Source organism: Callorhinus ursinus, unplaced genomic scaffold (genome assembly GCF_003265705.2).
Source record: "Callorhinus ursinus isolate GAN/ISIS: 27379988/994484 unplaced genomic scaffold, GSC_fseal_2.0 scaffold1, whole genome shotgun sequence".
In the NCBI taxonomy this organism is placed as follows: domain Eukaryota; kingdom Metazoa; phylum Chordata; class Mammalia; order Carnivora; family Otariidae; genus Callorhinus; species Callorhinus ursinus.
In genome coordinates this window covers 38,503,812-38,523,476 of record NW_027397063.1, presented here as the reverse complement: position 1 = coordinate 38,523,476, position 19,665 = coordinate 38,503,812, and the positions used below count along the sequence as shown (strand labels likewise).

Sequence of the window (19,665 nt, the reverse complement as noted above, 5' to 3'; positions counted from 1 at the left end):
ACTTCATCCTTCAGCTGATTTTTATAAAAACTTAAGGTTGTACTGCCTAAGATATAAACTATGATTGAGAATTCTATTTTTACTAAAACAGGCTCAATTGTGAATTATCAACAAAGTCCTGATAAATTGGAAAAAAGAAAAAACAATCTCCTGAGGTTGTACTAAGCCACTATTGAAGGTCTGGATTGGTGGATCACTGGCCTTCTTTTAAGTACATTATGGTTAGAGAGACATTAATTTTCCTTTATTTACAAGATCCATGTTATGATCACACAGTTCAAAGAAGCCAAATCTAAATGATCTGGTAGATGAAAGGACAGAAAAGATCTAAATAGCTAAAGTATATCTGAAATCCTCGGGTTCTATTAGTTTGGAATCAGGAAAATAGAAGTGAGAAATTAATTAACACTTCAATATATGAATAAATTTGAGAAATCGTGACTTTAGTTCAGAGAATGGAGAGCTGCAGCTTCACGGGTTGAAATAAAAAATTAGGCCCTCATCATACAACTTAAGAGGTGATATTTGACCGAAAGTAGTCTACGATATTTTCATTCTAGGTGCATCTTTCTGACACTTTTGCAATAGAATGATATGGACTCTGAGAAACAAACTGAGGGTTCCAGAGGGGAGGGGGTGGGGGAATGGGTTAGCCTGGTGATGGGTATTAAAGAGGGCATGTACTGCATGGAGCACTGGGTGTTATACGCAAACAATGAATCATGGAACACTACATCAAAGACTAATGATGTAATGTATGGTGATTAATATAACATAATAAAATAAAAAAAAATATGAAATGTTTCCCAGAAGTTCCTCATCCATGCCAAGAGATTATAGCCCTTTTCAAATGAAACCATTGGATGAACCTTCAGACAGGATAAAATATTGGTACTATCATGGTGATTCAAAGTGTGGTCATGTATGAAGTACATGTATGAGCTCTCCTAGCTTGATGTCTCCTTTTGGTTATCTGGATATTTGGCACCATAGGGCACTGCTGAAACTGAACCAAAAAATACAAAGTAAGTTGATTCCTTTGTTTGGGTCAACTCTGTTGTGACATCCTTGGATTCAATCATCTTGTCATTGGCATTATGGTCCATTCATATGTTTATCTATGCAATTGAGTAACTGATAAATTAAACATTATACCTCATCAAGTTGACCTGTGAAGCGATTTGTTTTGGGTAAGTTTAAAAAAATACCTTGGGTCGTAAAATTTGACTTCATTTTACCTCCAGTTAAAAGTTGATTTATTCTTTTTTTTTTAAAAAAAGATTTTATTTATTTATTTGAGAGAGAGTGAGAGAGGGAGAGCCTGAGCAGGATAGGGGCAGAGAGGGACAGGGGAAAGCAGACTTCCTGCCAGGCAGGGAGCCTGACATGGGGCTGGATCCCAGGACCCTGAGATCAGGACCTGAGCCAAAGGTCCTTAACTGACTGAGCCACCTAGGTGCCCTAAAAGTTGATTCATTCTTTTTTTAAAGATTTTATTTATTTTTGAGAGAGAGAGAGTGAGTGAGACAGAGAGCAAGAGTGGGAGAAGGGGCAGAGGGAGAGGGAGAGGGAGAGGGAGAAGCAGACTCCCCGCTGAGGAGGGAGCCCAATGCAGGTCCCGGGGATCATGACCTAAGTTGAAGGCAGATGCTTAGCTGACTGAACCACACTGGCTCCCGAAAGTTGATTTATTCTTGTGTAAGACAAATTGATGATACTGATTCAGTAGCAGCCAACTAATTAAAATCATGCTCTAAAATAATCATTTTATGTACCATTGAAGTAAGTGTGTCTTTCTAGTCACTTGTCTTATGGAATAACTATGATCCAAACCATGGTGGGAGGAAGCAGGAAGGAAAATAGATGCTGTGTGTGTTCAGGATGTGATTGAGGTTCTGAAACACCCCAGAACCTTCGTAGGAAAAACAGGATGAGAACCAGACTCTCTCCAGACATCAGGACATGACTGAGCTCCGTTTTTGGTGGAAAGATATTTACTTCCATGTTCTAGATGACAGGTTATTTTTGCACTTGAATGTGATGGCTCCTCTAACCCTATAACAATCAAACTATGTTGCTCATAATCTAAGGTCAAATTCGGTTTCCAAGGGGGACCTCTTCAAAAAATTGCTCTAAAGTAAGGCATAACTCAGTAATAATAGTAACAGCTATTACTTATTGAGAATGTTTTATGTGGCAGGCTCTGTGCTAAGTATATTTTACATATATATTGCATCATTTAATCCTCACCAATCCTCACCATGATCCTACAATAAAGCAATCTTCTTATATTTAAGATTGTTCAAACCTTAAATTAACTCTCTCTCTCTCTTTCACTCACACACACACATTTTGAAGAGAATGTTTTCTCCCTCCCCAGCCCACAGCAAGTGTGCCTAAAAATAATTGGTGCCTAGAAAATATTTGTTGAATTAAATGAAATGTCATTTCCTGTGCTTCTCCTGAGGGAAGGGTTTTCATCCATCATTTTGCCCTTTGATGTAACTTTGAGACTCTTAGGAATGAATAGGCATTTCAAATTTTTAACCCAACTCAGAACCGTGGATTGACTCATCTCTGTCCTCTTGGGTCGGTGAGGAAGACTGGTATAAAGTAAGGCTGGAGCCTGGTTGTACAGGATTGATAGGAAGGAAGAATCATTAATTATAGTGAAAATGACTTTTGTTCTTCCTGGGCCATAAACAAAGAAATCAGAAGATGAAGATACTATATCAACTTGATAGTCTTCGATGGAGTGTCAAATATAACAACCTTTTACGGCAGTGGGCACTGACAGATGATGCTCTGAGCTGAGAAGCCCAGCAAGACTGGGCTGATACACCAAGGAAAAGGAGGGCCGTGATGGACGGCAAGCTTCCAAATAAACTCAGGCTTGTTTTCTGTGTGTTTCAGACCCTGACTTAGTAGATTGTCCAGTTGTTGATTGGACCTTTGTCCACACTGCTCAGTGTGGTTCCTGAGACCCATTATGACGTTAGTGTACTGCATATGGCAGGACCATGGGATGACACAGACTCTTTGAATTGAGTCCTCTCTCTCCAACTGCAATTATTCCATGACGTTTTAAATTTTATCATTATTTTTTGGAGCATCTAGTCGTGCCAGGAACCATCACTGTCAAGCACAGTCACACGGGGTCCACCTGTGTGTGCACGCGCGGCATTGAGCAAAGCAAATTAAACAGACTTCATTCCTCGCCTCCAGGAGCTCACGATAAAAGCCAGACAATAGATGTGGTTAACACAATGGGGCAAACAGATGCACAGCTGTGTAAACAGACAAGTACAACAAACGAGAGAATTTTGGTATAAACTGTGAGTGCAAGTGCTGTTTGTGCGCTAAAAATAAGGGGAAATTCTGCAAGTTGCAGAGAACTTGCTGGAGCCTGTGTGAGGGTAAGGAAGGAGAGGGTGATAGTAATAGTGGAATCATCTGCTCATCTGTTTCCTTCAATGAGGAGGGAAGGAAGTTTTCTTCTGGAGTGTAGGGAGAGGTTTTCTCCTTCGAAAGTGTTTACCATGGGGGGCACATATATTGCTACTTAGGCTAGTTTCTTCTAAGAGATTTGGTTGTAACCAGCCTAAAGAAGAAAAATAAAAATGTATTAAGCAGGGCATAGGCTGCCAGAGAGATTTCATAAGCCTTCTTTCCACTGGAAACCAGATTAAAAAGAAAATAAAAGCCAGAATGTATTATAATTGTATATCCCACTTATAACCAACTAGCATACGCCAATTGATTTTCCAAGGAAATGATTACTTTGGGTGAGTTCTTTGTTTTTTAAGGGACAACATTTCTTGCCATTATCTAGCATTTACTGTCTCTGACATAGTAAACACTGTCCGGAGTTAATCTGGATTTACAGAATTCAGCTGAAAGCGAATTCCAGGCAGGTTTCTACCTTAACCACCCTGGGCTGATAGGGATCTCTCCTCTCAATATATCCAGATAGGGAATTTGAAAACCTCCCCAGGAATCTTTTTCTAGGGTTTATAAAAGCTTCACTGCCAATAAGAGCTTTCCATCTAACTTAAATTCCTTTGGTTGTAATTTAAATTTATTTCCTCTTCTTCTTTCCTCATTAGGGAGGAGAGTACTGCCCCCAGGAGCCATTCCTCTAAATAGGACTGTTGAATACACACCTCAGGCTTCCTTCCAGGACACAAAGGAATTCTGTTTCAGATGTCATCTATTTATAATGTCTTTTTTTTTTACACTGGCTTCTGTTTTCTCAAGGTGAGATAATCTGCTATGATCCTTTAACATTGTGAATTTCCATAGTTGATTTTGTGAGGTTCATTCTACAAATATTGACGTGTTAAGATGTCCCGTTTCTGTAGTTCCAATCAGATCTTACGTATTAGGTCATGAAAATCTAAAAGAACATTGGAATTCATATTGTATGCTTTCTTGGAAAGGGTGAGATGAGAGTCTCAATCTATTAATGGCCACTTCCTAGCCCTTAGCACCTCAGGCAAGCAATTTACCTCTGGATATCACAATGCAGGGAATGCCTTGCTTTTCACAACTATAAAATGAGATGAACAAAATAATTTTAAAGTCTTCATCACCTTTAATGTTCAAAAATTCTATGGTTATGTTCTAAGCAGTTCTCTGGCCAAAAAAAAAAAAAAAAAAGACAGCTATTCCCTCTTAACTATCATTTTTTAAATTCACAATGGCCCATGTGCATCATCCTGTTATTGATTTCTCAAGCAAGAACCTCTAATTTCTATTCAAAAATTTTTTATTAAGGTATTACTTACATATGTTAATACAAGTCCTCTTGGGTACCTACTCCTGCTTATATAATACATAATGTCAAAGGATACACGTTTTCGCCTGTGCTAAATCATTTTTCAGTTTATTGCCTGAATGTTTTTGCAAGGTCACTGATATTATATATGGGTATTATTATTAAATAGGTTTCAGACCATGGGAAAGGAGTCTGTAATTCTCCATCTTTATCCACATGGATATATTCCCCATCTTTTATGCCCTGTGATTTTTAAAGCAGAAACAAAATGAGCATTTTGAGAATGCGATGACGTATTGAGTTCCCTTTAAAAGAAAGTTCCTTTCCGGGCTCCTGGGTGGCTCAGTGGTAAAGTGTCTGCCTTTGGCTCAGGTCATGATCCCAGGGTCCTGGGATCGAGCCCTGCATCAGGCTCCCTGCTCAGGGGGCAGCCTGCTTCTCCCTCTCCCACTCCCCCTGCTTGTGTTCCCTCTCTCACTGTGTCTCTCTCTGTCAAATAAATAAAATCTTAAAAAAAAATAAAAGTTCCTTTCAAACACTTAAGTAGTATGGAATTTTTAAAAAATTTATATTATTGAAAGAATTCTCAAAAGTAGGACATTGAAAAAATTCCATGGCAGAAATATTTTGGGGGCAGATCTCTTTCTCCAATGATTATATACCGAGTGATCAATTTTCACTTCATTTCCTTCTAAACTTTTGCTGAACTTTGAATTAAGCGTCTGAAGGCACATCAGGGTTAGGCGCATCACCTCCTTCAGTTAAAAAGCCCAGTGTCTGCTGAAATGTTCTCAGGTATTTTATACTAAAGGTGGCTATTTTCTTCTGCTCTTCTGCCTTTTCATGCATCAGCCTGGCCTCCCTTGCCCCTTCTCTGGCAGACACACCTTACTTTCCCGTCATCTTCTGGGTGACTTGAAAAATATTCTTTGTTAAGCCTAATGGCTAATTAAACAGGGGAAGTCTGAATTTTATCATATTCCAGATATCAAAATGGGATGAATGAAATTGTACGAATTTGAGCCACTCTTTCTATTATAAGATTGCCAACAATTTATTGCCTGCCTCAAACAACCTATCTACCTGGGTTTTAAGCCACTGCCTTGCCCCCGCTCTGGGCCTCACCCTGCTCCTCTGCTGAGGCCTCTCTCAGCCCTGGCCACATGGGCTGTGGTTGTGGCTTCTGCAGCAGCGGAGCACAAAGCAAGTGTTCTGGACTCACTGGCTGGCTGACGGGTCTGCTTAGCAGTCAGCTGACATTTCTAGTGGTTCTTCTTGTGTTTTGTCCTGTCTTGCACCACATAGCTGACGCTACTTGTCCCTGAGTGACATCTGTACTTTTGACCAGGAGGCGTGCCTCCTGGCTTGGTGGTGGTGGTGGTGGTGGTGGTGAGCAAAGGGAATGGCACGCTTGCGTTCCCCTATCTTCAGTTCTACTCCCTAAATTCTGAATGGTTTAGAGAATGCTCTCCACCACTCCTTTCATCGTATCATTCCTTTCTGTAACTCCAGTGCCCCACCCTCCCCCCCTCCTCATTCCTCTCATCACACTCAAATCAAAGCAAAATAGTGAGGGGGAAGTGGGAATCTTCAGGGGGGTCTTTCCCCTTATTTTTTCAGTTCTCTGAAACTCCTCACCATCCCCCCCCCTTTTTTAAAAGATCTTATTTATTTAATAGAGAGAGAGCACAACAGGGGGAGGGGCAGAGAGAGAGGGAGAAGCAGGCTCCTGGGCTGAGCAGGGAGCTCTACTGAGCAGGGAGCCCAACGTGGTGCTCGATGTGGAGCTCCATCCCAGGACCCCAGGATCATGACCTGAGCCGAAGGCAGACGCTTAACCGACGGAGCCACCCAGGTGCCCCTCCTCACCATCCTTCTAAGGTCATGACTTAAATGATATCCCTTCCCCCACCACTACCAGTTTTTAATTCCAGAAACAAAGCTTGCTTTTTCTTAGCTCATAGTCCAGTATTAAATTCCAGTTTTGAACACATGCCTTGTTCTTTAATTTTCCTGAGACACTAACCAGTAAGCAGCTCATTCTTCAATGATAAACCAATTCACATATGGCTCAGGGTGATGGAAAAGATTGTTTTAATTCAGGTTCTCTCAGATATTTATGCCAATTTATACGATTCATTTACACGAGAGGCTGCTTTTGGGTGAATATAATTCCCTTGAAATCCCCTGCTGAAGATCTATATGTCATTATTCTCCTTATGTAATGTTGTCACCTTGAATTCTGATGAAGAGAAATTCAGGTTGGCCGGAGGACCACCTAAGAAGTCATCCAGAGTAATACAGTATTTGTGCACATTAAAACTTGGCATCCATAACGTGTTAAATGAAAGGTATATAGGATTCTGGAGCTTTTTTGCTCCATATCTTGTCACTCACCTTCTTCCCTGAAAATTCTCCACTGTCATTAAATACTACAAAATAATATGAAACATACTCATTCTGAGGCTGGGCCAACCACGAACAATAAATTAACTTGCCACCCTTGCTGTAAACTTAGCACAGAGAGATCAACTGACTGAATCCTAATATGGTATTAGTGAGGTAGCCAAGTGACAAGTTCTATGACACAAGTAACAGATCCAACTGGATCTACTCTTGATAAGAACCGCCAACCTCTATAAGACTCAAGATAGTTTTGGTCTTAGAGACCTCTGTCACAACAATGGTAAAATATAAGCCTGGGTCTGAAAACCATAAATGATTATAATTCTAGCAACAATGTGGACTCACAAATATGCAAATATGCAAATGAATACCAAAGTTACTCTAGCTCAGAGCAGCTGTTAGAATTCTGAGAACCTAGAGAGAGGGAGGAAGCCACAAATGACAATTCTAAAGCCCACTGAAGCGGTCCCATGGCCATCAGAATCAAGTCCACATCCCTGGCACTACGCTCAATGACCTGCTGACCCCTGCAGCATCCTTCCTCTTCTCCCCTCTCACTGCATCTACACTGAGCTACATACAGTTAAAGAAAGTGACCCCCTCTCTCACCTTCTGGACTGAACGTATGCTGTTGCAGTAGCTTCCCCCTCATCTGCAGTTTTGCTTTCCTGGATTTCAGTTGCCCAAGGTCAACTGCGGCACAGAAACAGATGATCCTCCTGAAGTGTATGGTCAGAAGGTCAACAGTAGCCTAACGCCACATCACAACACCTGTGTCATTCACCTCACATCATCTCATCACGCAGGCATTTGGTCATTTCCATAATCACAAGAAGAAGGGTGAATATAGTACGATAAGATATTTTGAGAGAGACCACATTCCTGTAACTTTTCTTACAGTGTATTGTTATAATTGCTCTATTTTATTATTAGTTATTATTGTTAATCTCTTGCTGTGCCTGATTTATAAATTAAACTTTATCATAGGTATGTATGGGTGGGAAAAAAACATAGTATATATAGGGTTTAATACTATCCACCATTTCAGGCATCCAGTGAAGGTCTTGGAATGTATTCCCCTTGGATGGGGGGGACTGCTGCACTTCTAATTTACCCGACTAACGTTTACTCACCTTTTACATGTCAGTATCGCTGTCATTTCCTTCAGAAAGCCTTGTTTGTTCCCTTGAGTCTAAATTAGGTATTCCTTATACCTCCACCCAAATGCCCTATTTTACCTTAAAAGAGCACTCACCCTGTACAAGAATCGTCTGTTGACTTCTCTGCCTTCCTTGCATCACCCCCCCCACCACAACCTTTCTTTACACTAGACCTGAAGGTTAGGCCTCTGTCTTGCTCAATGTTGTATTCTGAGAGACTAGCACATTGTAAGGTTGTTGTGAGGAGTTAATGAAACCACTCATCCATTTAACGATTATTTACTCGGTGCCTCCCATGGGCTAGGATCTCCTCTTGGTGTTGGAATATATCAGTGAACACACTCATAAACTTTTACAAATTTTATATCTAATAAATATATATAAATTGATCAGAACACTATCTGACATCGTATTTAATACTAATAATGATAAATAAAATTTACTGAGTGCTTACTATGTGCTACACACTTATTTAAGTGTTTTTTTCATGTATTACCTCATTTTAATCCTTACAACAAATCTCTGAATTCATACTATTATTATTCCTACTTAATAGGTGAGGAATGTAAAGTACAGAAATGTTAATAACTTGCCCACACAGTTACCAAGTTACAGACTTAGAATTCAAACTCAGACTGTTTAACTCTTGCACTTTGGCTCTTAACTTTTTAATTATATTTATTTAATACTTAATATGCGATTTTTATTATCATTATTATTATCATGAGGCAGTCAGTAAATACATACTAAATAAAAAGAAACTGGAATAAGAAACCTTTTCCTGAGATGTGCCCCATGCTTCTTCATGCTTATATAATGAAGCTGTGGCATTCCGATATGAGTGAGTACACTTTGTTTGTTTGCTTACTTTTACTAATTTTGGCTCATAGAGCTCCATATTATTCATCTTCCATCACATGGATTCAATAAAGTTTTTCTTACCCCAGAAAAAAAGGTATATTCCTAAGGGCAAGACTTATTGCCAGAAATTGATGATGCAGAAGTGGACACCTCCTTTAGAAACAACTATCAGTTTCTTGGGCAGTCTCAAGTGGATATTCTCTACATTTCAAAGAAAAGACTGTAGAATGGGATTACAAGCAGTCTATCTGCTGTCCTTCCCTACCCTCCCTATTGGTTGTAATTACTTCAAAACCTCAATCAAACTTAGCCGTTTTAAGTTTATTAAGAATGGTTACAGAAACAAGAAAATGTTTATTCTCCTCTCTGCCCCCTTGCCCAATCAACTGACTATTAACTGAGCATTCATCTCAGTGTTCTGCTCCACTGAGCCATGGTACTTGTCTTCAAGGGGCTGCCAGTATAATTGGGTAGATAAGATGTACACAAGAAACAATGGGGGAGGATGTCCTACAAAGTAGATAATTGTGTTCTCAGTTGTGTGGACTAACCTTGGAGACTGTAGGAGTTCAGAAGAGAGGAAGATTCATGAAAGCCAGAGAAATGAAAGATATTGGGGAGGAGGTGGGAAACTGGGTTTTGCAGAATGAATAGGAGTTGTATAAAGAGAGAAGAAAGGGGAGGTCATTATGCATACAGGGAAAGATTTGGTGATGGAATACATATTTGTGGGATCATAAAGGCAATGGTCTGGCTAGAAGAGCAGAATATTTTGGAGGTTGATGAACAACATGTATCCATGTTGTGAAGGGTATCCTTGAATAACAGATGAATAATAAAATATTTAGAGCTAGATGTGCCCTTGGAGAGTATCTGAATTGGGCAATTCCACTGAAAACAAATGATCTAGCCCCAAATTTATCACTGATTTGTGATACTGGGCAAGTCAAGCTCTCTTAAAGATTATCATTAGGTTAAAAGAGTAGGAGAGGTTTTGAGTTATAAACCTAACTGATATTAGCTCACCACTAAGTTGAGTGATCTTGTGAAAGTTGCTTATCTTCATGGGGCCTCAGTTTCTACATCTGCAGGTAATAGGCGTTGAACCATTTGATTTCTAATGACATTCCGAACTCTAAAGTTCATGACTTCATGATTCCTTTTGCATTTTTGCCCTTATATGATCTTTTATGATGGATGAACCAGGATAGATTTTCAGACTAAACTCATTTAATAGCTAGAGTTTCTCTTAAACCGATTGTTCTAAGTAGCATATTGGATGTGTTATGACTTTGTGTGGCCATGAAAAGTAAAGTCATAATATCAGAGATTTTAAGGCTAAAATAAGCTTTGCCAGACATAGGCTGAAATGGAAAATCATGTTCAGTCAGCTCCTACCTTTACAAAATGGACTGATGTAGTGATAATCAATAATATATGCTATTTACTGAATGCTTATTTTGTGCCAGAAATTTTTCACGTAATATATATAATTTATATAATAACCCTTCATGTAAATATTATCTTCTATTTATTACACAAAACAGAGGTTTGATGACTTTCCCAAAGTGATGTAACTCATTGGTAACAATGCTGAGATTCATTTCCAGGGATGTTCTCACACAAACATTTTTATCTCTGCTCAGTGAAGGATTAAGGGCCATACATTGCTAAAAGCTACGTTCCCAGTTCCATATGGAGCTGGGAAAATTTGAAGTATATAGGAAAGGTGAAAGAATTAGGCCCCTTAGAAATAATTATGAGTTTGAATTCCCTTTATATTTAGGCCAGAGAGTCAAATACCATGGCTGGAATTTAAAAGTGACTGAACAATCTTATGACTAATAATAGCATTTGTAGTCACAAGGATTGAGATGAAAAAGGAGCAAACAGTAAGCCTTAAGGTCAAACATTCAGCAACAAGAGGTTAGCAAAATACTTTTCCCCAAGTTCAAATGTCATACAAAGCAATGCTGAGGACTGACTGCAATTGTGCTTATGCCTTTAAGAGATCTTCTGAGGAGGGGGGGCATGAGTCATCTGATATGTCAAAAAGGCTACCTATTACATTTTCTATCTGAGTTTCTATTTTTTCCAACATTGTTGACAAGGTATGCAGATTGAAATTCTATTTAATAAGCTTTCTTTTGGGGGTCTTATTTTAGAGCATGCATATAAAAATTCTACTGTCAGGATTATTAAATGGCTCTAGGTATTATCTTCATGGAGTCAATGATTTTGCATTTTGGTTCTAATCATTCTGATGGAATGTTTGTGTTAGAAGTAATTTTTTCCAGTGCAACTCCCTGGGTGCTTATTCAAGATGCTGGTCTGATGGATGAAGTTTTGCTGGCTGAAGGAATTCAGATAAACAGGGTGCTCCCAACCAACAAGAGAATTTAGAATGCTCTCAGAGAAGTCTTTTGCCTATGTTCATGCACCAATCGGTTGCAGTTCATAATTCTACCAGAGATCTATTACCGTACACTGTACTAGGTTACTTCTGGCCTATGGTTACCAACCTCTATATGCGCCAGAGTATGGTAAATTGAAATGTGGCACACCAGGGCTTAATTTAGATTCAAATGGGTATCATATATTGAGGAGTTTGAGGACTACAAATTCTTCCACCTTTAGAAGAAAGGGGTTATACTAGTAGAAAGGGTAATTACTTTAATAAAGGCAATCTGAGAAGTGCCCCCAGAGAGTGAATGTATAAGACCTTTTATATTCTCTCTTAGACTAGATGAAATATGGAAACATAATACACTGTTCAGAGAAGTGATCTCTGGGAGTCTCTTAGGCTTTGAATATTGGTCTAGAGAAAAAACACTTCAGGTCCTCACCCAATGTCACTTTTAGCATTCCCACTTACTAATGACTCAGTCAAACTGCTTCTTTCAAGGAGCAAAATCAGAATGCCACCCTTTGTTTATTCTCTCATTTTCTCAGATCCCAAGAAAAAAATATTTTCTCTTTGCTGACAGTTTATGTAGCTCTGGCCCTGACAAGTTTTTCCTTGTTCTGAGATACATGCAGAAAAGGGTTGCATTGGAAGGCTTTCATTACAGATACCAACTGCTGGAAGCATATGTAGCCTCTTGCACCTCAAGACAACATGTAATAAAGGGGAGAAAAGTTAACAGGACTCATTCTACCCACCTGGCTTAGGATTTTTGATGGGGAGCCATGAAATGGCATTACCACCTACCCAACGACATAAGCCCACTACTTCAGAGTCATCCTTGATTCTCTCCTTGTCTCATCTCCTATATCTAAATCATGGTAAACCTGTCAGCTCTATCTTCAAATATTTCACTAATATAGTCACCTCTTACTGTCTCTGCTACTAGTCCAAGCTACTATCATTTCTCATTTGTTTACTCTAATAGTCTCTTAGATGTTCTTCCTATAACCATTCTTGTACCCCCATCCCACCTGACCTCTTATTCTCCACCTAGCAGCCATATGGATTCATTAAAATTATAAATTAGATCATATCACTTCTCTACCCCCAAACCTTCCAATGGCTTTTTGATGCACTTAGAATAAAACACAAACTCCCCTTAGCCTAAAGGGCCCTATATGAACCTCCAGCTCCATGTTATACCCAACTCAACTGTGCTCATTTTCCTATAACCATGATGACCTTTTTGATGTTCCTGTAACTAACCAAGCTTATTGCTGTCCCCAAGAACTTTGTATTTATAATTCCTTTGGCCTGTAATTTCCGTCTTTCAAAATTTTAAATGACTCAAGTCTGAATCCAAATGTCATTTCCTTAAAGGGGCATTCCCTTTGTAAAGAGGCTCCTTCTCCCCCACATCGTTCTCTATAGCATTCCCTTCATTTATTCTTTATGGCACTTGTTTAATTATAAATATTTTGCTTATTTGTTTTCTTGTTTATTGTCTCTCTACTAGACTATAAGCTACTTTAGAGAATGAACTTTGTCTGTCTTATTCTTTGTTGTATTCCCAGAGCCTAAAATCTTGCCTTAAATATTTGTTGAATGAATGAATGGGTGGATGAAGGGAGAGATGAATGATGGACAGATGGATGGAAATAGATCCCTGAGACTGTGGCCAACAAACATAAAGGGAGCTGCTCACAGGTGGCCAGTAGAATGCAGAAGTGTATTTAAGTTGTAATAGCCCCAGAACAAAGGTCAGTTCCTCAGATAGATTCCATTTCATCATTATGTCTGTGGAAATTTTGGGAAGCACTAGATGCCTACACCAAGAGTCCATGAGTCATTTGTTTCCTTGAGAATCTGGAAACTTTATGAGATTGGCTTTAGAAAGTGCTTCCTTCTAGCCAGCTGGTCCTAATGCTTATGCTTTACTTTCATAGTGGAGGGTGCCCTTGGGGGAAATAGAATGTCATGACTTTGAGGTGGGTCAAGTTTAAGGAAGTCAAGTAGAGCACTAAGTCAAAAACAGATGGTCTGGATACAAAAAAAAGAATAGAGTCACTTGCATTCCAGCCACAATTGTGGTGGTGGTCTCTGGCCCATGAGTCATCAATACATGTGTTTTTAGACACGTAGAGAGAGAGAGAGAGAGAGAGAGAGAGAGAGAGAGAGAGAGAGATGTCAAGGGCTCTCATTTAAAATGTGAAAGTCTGAATTTGTCATTCAAACGTATTTATGGTTAGACACCCAGTTGGATGTGTTTTCCATTTGCCCGATTTTAAGTGTTAACCTGGAGAAATGTCCAGACTGCCTTTTCTCCTCCCCTCCCATCAGAGCCACAAGCTCCTGGCGTTTGGTTTTTATGTAGGAAACCAGATTAAGTAAAACAGCTTCTTTCCCTAAGATAAATCCTCTGGTGGCCAGTCTGGGGCAAGCTGTCTCCTCTTGTGCAACTATACACTCGGTATTTGAATAGAACACTGTTAATATTTCTTTTAATTGTATTTTCTTCACAAATCTATTCCAAGAGACTGTAATACTCTTAAATGGTAAGCCAAGGGGATTATGGTGGCAACTTTATTCAAACAATACCACTGCTCCTTGAGAGAGGGATTAAACAGGGTTTCCAGGCGGCCGTCTGCCAGGGTACTTAGCTCTCAAGAGGTTGCCCAGTGCCCAGGATCAACAACCGAAAGAATGCTTTAGAGAGAAGGTACTGAAGGTCTTAACTGATGCAGGACTCACGTAACCTTGCTGTAAGAGTTTACAGCTTTCTTCCATAGAAACTTGTGGATTCTGTCCTTTAGGGAGCATCTGGCATTTAGCATGTTCCTAGGATAGCGAAAAAAGAAGAAATAGGTCTGCTCGAATTCCATCTTAAAGCTTAAACAGCCTGCACATGGGGCGTGAGGAGAGTTGGAATTTTGGAAGGTGGGAGGGATCACTCTTGGTCAAGTTCAGTATACTTCATGATATTCATTCTGGCCCTCTCCTTACTGGTCGTGTGAACTTGGGCAAGTTAATTGAATTTTTCTGTTCCTCAGTTTCCTTATCTGCAACATGGGGACAGTAAGAAGTAACAATCGATGATGTAAGCAGAACTAACTGAAATAATGTTTGCAAAGCACACAGCAGAGGCCTGGCACAAAACAAGGACTCTATGAATGTGAACTGCTATTATCAAAGTTTTTCTGTTTTCTCCCTTGTTCAGGTTGGACAAGTTGTTTTCAGTACCGCTAGGTCTTTTCTTTCTCAACATCTGAGACTCAAAGGCATCCAGAGGCTCCTCTTGGGGTGACTGACTGACTGGGACTGAGGAGTTCCGAGGGACGCCAGACCTTCAGTGCCCAAACCAGGAGAGACCAGGGCAAACTGGGCTGGGCAGTCAGTCCCTTTGGAAAGGTCCCACACCAGATTCCCAGTTCTGTGAGGTCTTCCTTAGGCTAGGCAATGCTTCCAAAAAAGTCAATTCCGATGCTCTTTGAAATTCACCTTGTTTCTGGAAACTCTTTAGAGCTTTTCCCTTACATCATCTCGGCAGACATGGGGCAAAAGGCAGTGCTGTGTTTCATAGGCCAAGGGAAAGTGGGGTTCTCTAGGCATCTTCAGTAGCTTGTTTTTCAATTCAGGGCTTATAAATCAAGGGCCCAGATGTCCGGCAGGCTGGGAGGTGGACCATGGAAAGGAATCAGGATAAACTGAAATGATTTTTGCCATTGGCTTGGGCAGTACACCTTGCCAAGAGGCTTTTCCCTCAATTTTAAACAGATCAGTGTTATAAGGGGAAATGTACTCCATATGTTGCTCATGCCTTTTCCCTCAATTCACAAAAATGCCATCTTCTTAGAGAGGCAGAGTTTCCAGGAATTGTTTGGAATCTTTTTCCTCAAAGAAAGTACCACTCCAGTAGTCACAAATAACTCAGTTTTTCTTCACAGTTCCAGGTGGAGAGAATAAACCTGATTTTGGTTTCTGCCTCAATGGCCCTAAGAGCATTCTCTCCTAACCTTTTAAAATCTCCTATTCCACAGTATAATTTTGTCCCTTTCCAAAGAGTACAGATTTTCTGTTTTGTTCACTTCCAAGTTTACCTGAATTTAATAGAGGTCAACAAAAACCTGACAGGCTCAATTATTTTTATTAGTGGAAAGAGAAGTCACAAACCAAGAACATCACTTCCCCTTTGGATAGCATCAAATGCTGTGTTTTTTTTTTTTTTAATCAGCCTTACTTTGGAGGCATAAATCATCATTAAGGAGATAAGTAGACAAGAAATATTATCCCTAGTTTGCTTATTTTTTTCCCTAAAAAAGATTCTGTTAAAAAAGAACCATTCCACAAAACAGATGAACATCGGGAGGTGGGTACGGGGGTTAGGAAAGACAAACCAGAAAACAGACTCTTAACTATAGAAAACAAACTGATAGTTTCCAGGGGGTAAGTGGGTGGGGGGATGGGGGAAATAGGTGATGGGGGTTAAGGAGGGCACTTGTGATGAGCACAAGTGTTGTATGGAAGTGTCGAATCACTATATTTATATATCTGAAACTAACATTACACCATATGTTAACTAACTGGAATTTAAATAAAGACTTGAAAAAAGGAACCATTCTCCTTAGCTTAATCTTATAATTTTTCTCTAGCCCATATTCTCTCCCTCTTCTCTGAAAGTAAAAGTCACCTGTTTTTCCATGACCCCGTCAATTGCCTCTGAGCTCTGATGTGGTTCAGTTTGTCCGTGGTCTGAGGACCAGACAGGCCTGAAATCCTTTGTGGTTTATCAGTAAGGGGCCCCACCCCCACCTCCCCCAGGTATTAGGTCACCTCCATTTGTTTGGCCAGAACTGGCGTCCTTTTCTGAGACTGGAAGCCAGATTGGTTCATCACCAGAATAGGAAACTGGAACTGACATTGGTTTTGCAGATGTGCAAAAAAAATCCCAGGAGTTTTGAAAAAAAGAAAGAAAGGGAAAGGGTTTTGAGAAGACAAGACAAAGGGTTTTTAAGAGGACTGAAAACAAAACAATTAATCATATGGTGACTGTTACACTTGTTTCCATTAAGGTGACTCACTTTCTCTGCATTTTTAGACTAAAATTCAATTCCATTTTTATGTAACTACTGAATGACTATCACAAGTTTTTCCTTTGTTTCTCTCTCTTTTGTTATTGTTGTTTCTCAAAGTCAAAAAAGATTTTCAAATTGCCTTCTTAATCCCGAACCAGAAAAGGAAGTGATTTCATGTGTGAGATAATGAAGTAAAAGGACAGTGTTAAATCAGCACCCGATCAACTGCAAAGACTTGCCACTGGGGGAAAAATAAAAGTCTAGAAAAGAGCCTTAGAATTGTCATAATAAATTGCCTGGGCAACCAAAGTTTCTCAGGACCCTTCACCTTTTCTGACTTGAGGACAGGTTTGCCTTTTAGTACCAGAAAATTTCCAAAATGGTGAATGTCATCTCCCATAGGTGAGACCCCGGAGTGGGTCTAGAAATCATATAAGAAAATATTGTATTTCTTTTCTACCTCCCATTTCCCCAGTTCAGCAAGAAATTATGACTTAACAGCAGAAGTTTCCTGAGTCTTTAACAGTGCAGGCAGCATGGGCCCTTGACTCATACAGCCAGGATGTTAATTTTATCAGTTTCCATTTGTGTGACTGTGGGCTAGTTACTTAGAGTCTCTTAACTCTACTCTCTCACCTATAAAATAAGAATAATTACAAGAGTAGTAGTAATAATGATAATAATAATAATTCCTGTGCCTGAAATAAACATTATTATTAAAAGTCAGCAGACTGATCGTTCCTCCTGACAATAGCTACCAAGTAGATTAAACTCCCGGAATGTCAGTGGAAACCTCTTCCTCTATGCTTGCATTTCTTCACCTTCGGTTCATTCAGTGGTTTTGGAATTTTATTTCTGGGGTAATGGAAACACTGTCCAATAATAATGTCCCTTTAATTAGGACAAAACTGGCATTTTATTTTATTTTATTATTTTTATTTTTTAAAATTTTATTTAAATTTTACTTAGTTAACATATAGTGCAGTATTGGTTTCTTTCTTTTTTTAATTTATATTCAATTATCCAACATATAGTACATCATTAGTTTCAGATGTAGTGCTCAATCATTTATCAGTTGCATATAACACCCAGTGCTCGGGGGGCCTGGGTGGCTCAGTCGGTTAAACATCTGCCTTCGGCTCAGATCATGATCCCAGTGTCCCAGGATTGAGTCCCATGTCAGGCTCCCTGCTCAGTGGGGAGTCTGCTTCTCCCTCTCTCTTTGCTCCTCCCCTGCTTGTGCTCACTCACTCTCTCTTGCTCACTCACTCTCTGTCTCAAATAAATAAATAAATAAATAAATAAATAAATAAATAAATAAAATCTTAAGAAAAAGATAACACCCAGTGCTCATCACATCATGTGCCCTCCTTAATGCCCATCACCCAATTACCCCCCACCCACCTCCCCTCTAGCAACCCTCAGTTTTTTTCCTATAGTATTTACCCCAAAGATACAAACATAGTGATCTGAAAGGGCACCTGCACCCCAATGTTCATAGCAGCAATGTCCACAATAGCAAAACTGTGGAAAGAGCTGAGATATTCACTGAGATGAATGGATAAAGAAGATGTGGTATATATATATATATATATATACATATATATATATATATATACACACACAGAGGGATATTACTCAGCCATCAGAAAGGATGAATACTTACCATTTACATCGGTGTGGATAACTGGCATTAAAAAATAGTTATAATTTTATTATTTTCTGTATTAAATCCTGTTATTGGTACTTGGAGAATACATGGAGATAACAGAGCTGGTTTATTTTATATGTACTGTGGCTTTCCTTCTGTCACCACCTGCTCCTCCCCCATGGATGACACTTTCCTTTTGGGTCGGGTACAGAGAGAGAATATTTGAGTAGTAGCCCGGTCGAGGTCTGGGAATTATCCCAGATTCATAAATTCATCTTCTGGGCAAAAATTACTTTTCAATTACCAGATAATGCCTGTGTTGACATTCAGATCATCGGTGGCAATCACACAGACCAAACACAATGGATATGAGGTCAGATTCAATATAGAAAGACACATGATCACCAGATCATTTCTGGTGTCTGACTCATATTGAGTTGTTTTATTTGCTTTATCACTTTCTGTTAAAAATGGAAATAGACTGACTCCTAAAATTGAGGATTACTTAAAAAAGAACAGTTCTAAGAAGTTGATTTGCTTCAATTCAACTCAACAAATATTTATTGAGTATCTACTATAAAACTAGAAAGTGGCAAAGTCTTAAAATTCAGTAATGTCCCTTGTCCTGATGGAGCTTATAGTCTGATGTAGAATAAAGATGTTGTACAAGTCAATTACCAGTATGATGAGGGACTAGACAGGGACTATGGGAGGGTACAGCATGAGAATTAATTCAGTATAGAGCAGAGATTCTTAAACTTTCCTGTGCATATGAATCTCCTAGGAATTTGTTAAAAGTTAGTTTTCTGGTCCCTGGTCATTCTGATGTAGTGGTCCATGGGCCACACTTTGGGAACACTGGTAGAGTGGCTCAGGAAAGGTTGCCTTGAGAACTGAAGCTCAACCAAGGTCTAAAGGATAAGAAGGAGTTGCCTTTCTAAGTGGTGGTTGGAGAAGAGCTGTCCAGTCAGACAAGAGCAGGAAGAAATGCATTAGAGATGGGGCAAAAGGGACACATAATGGTGGGCTTCCTTCCTAAGGGGCCCTGAACCCGTGCATTCAGGGAGACTCCTAGTTCCATTGCTTCTGGGTGTTCGTCTGAGGAAAAGAACATTTTGGTAGGGTTGCCTTCTCAGGTGAACACTTGGAAAGGAAGGCCTAGTTTTTCAGGGAAAACTTCCTAATACCAAAATGGAAAAAAAATGCACACACACACACACACACACACACACACACACACACCCCAAAAACAGACAGGGAGAAAGGAAAATATGCACCCTGGGTCTAATTTCACCCTCAGACATTCCCACCACTGGAAATGGAGTGGTTGG

General features: G+C 39.6%; 1 protein-coding gene across 12 annotated transcripts in view; it reads right to left on the bottom strand.

The window, feature by feature from the left end:
• COL8A1 (collagen type VIII alpha 1 chain) overlaps positions 1 to 19,665 on the bottom strand; it is a 163,145-nt gene that overhangs the window by 64,860 nt on the left and 78,620 nt on the right. For 3 of the 12 annotated variants that reach the window (XM_025868598.2, XM_073892550.1, XM_073892538.1), the window contains exon 2: positions 14,363 to 14,449. The exons of 6 other annotated variants lie outside the window; for them this stretch is intronic. In XM_025868598.2, the coding sequence (XP_025724383.2) occupies positions 14,363 to 14,445 (83 nt within the window). In that variant the 5' untranslated portion in view covers positions 14,446 to 14,449. Of the gene's footprint in view, positions 1 to 14,347; positions 14,452 to 16,298; positions 16,343 to 19,665 lie in introns of those variants that run through there. 3 more of the 12 variants (XM_073892542.1, XM_073892567.1, XM_073892581.1) reach the window with 3 other exon arrangements.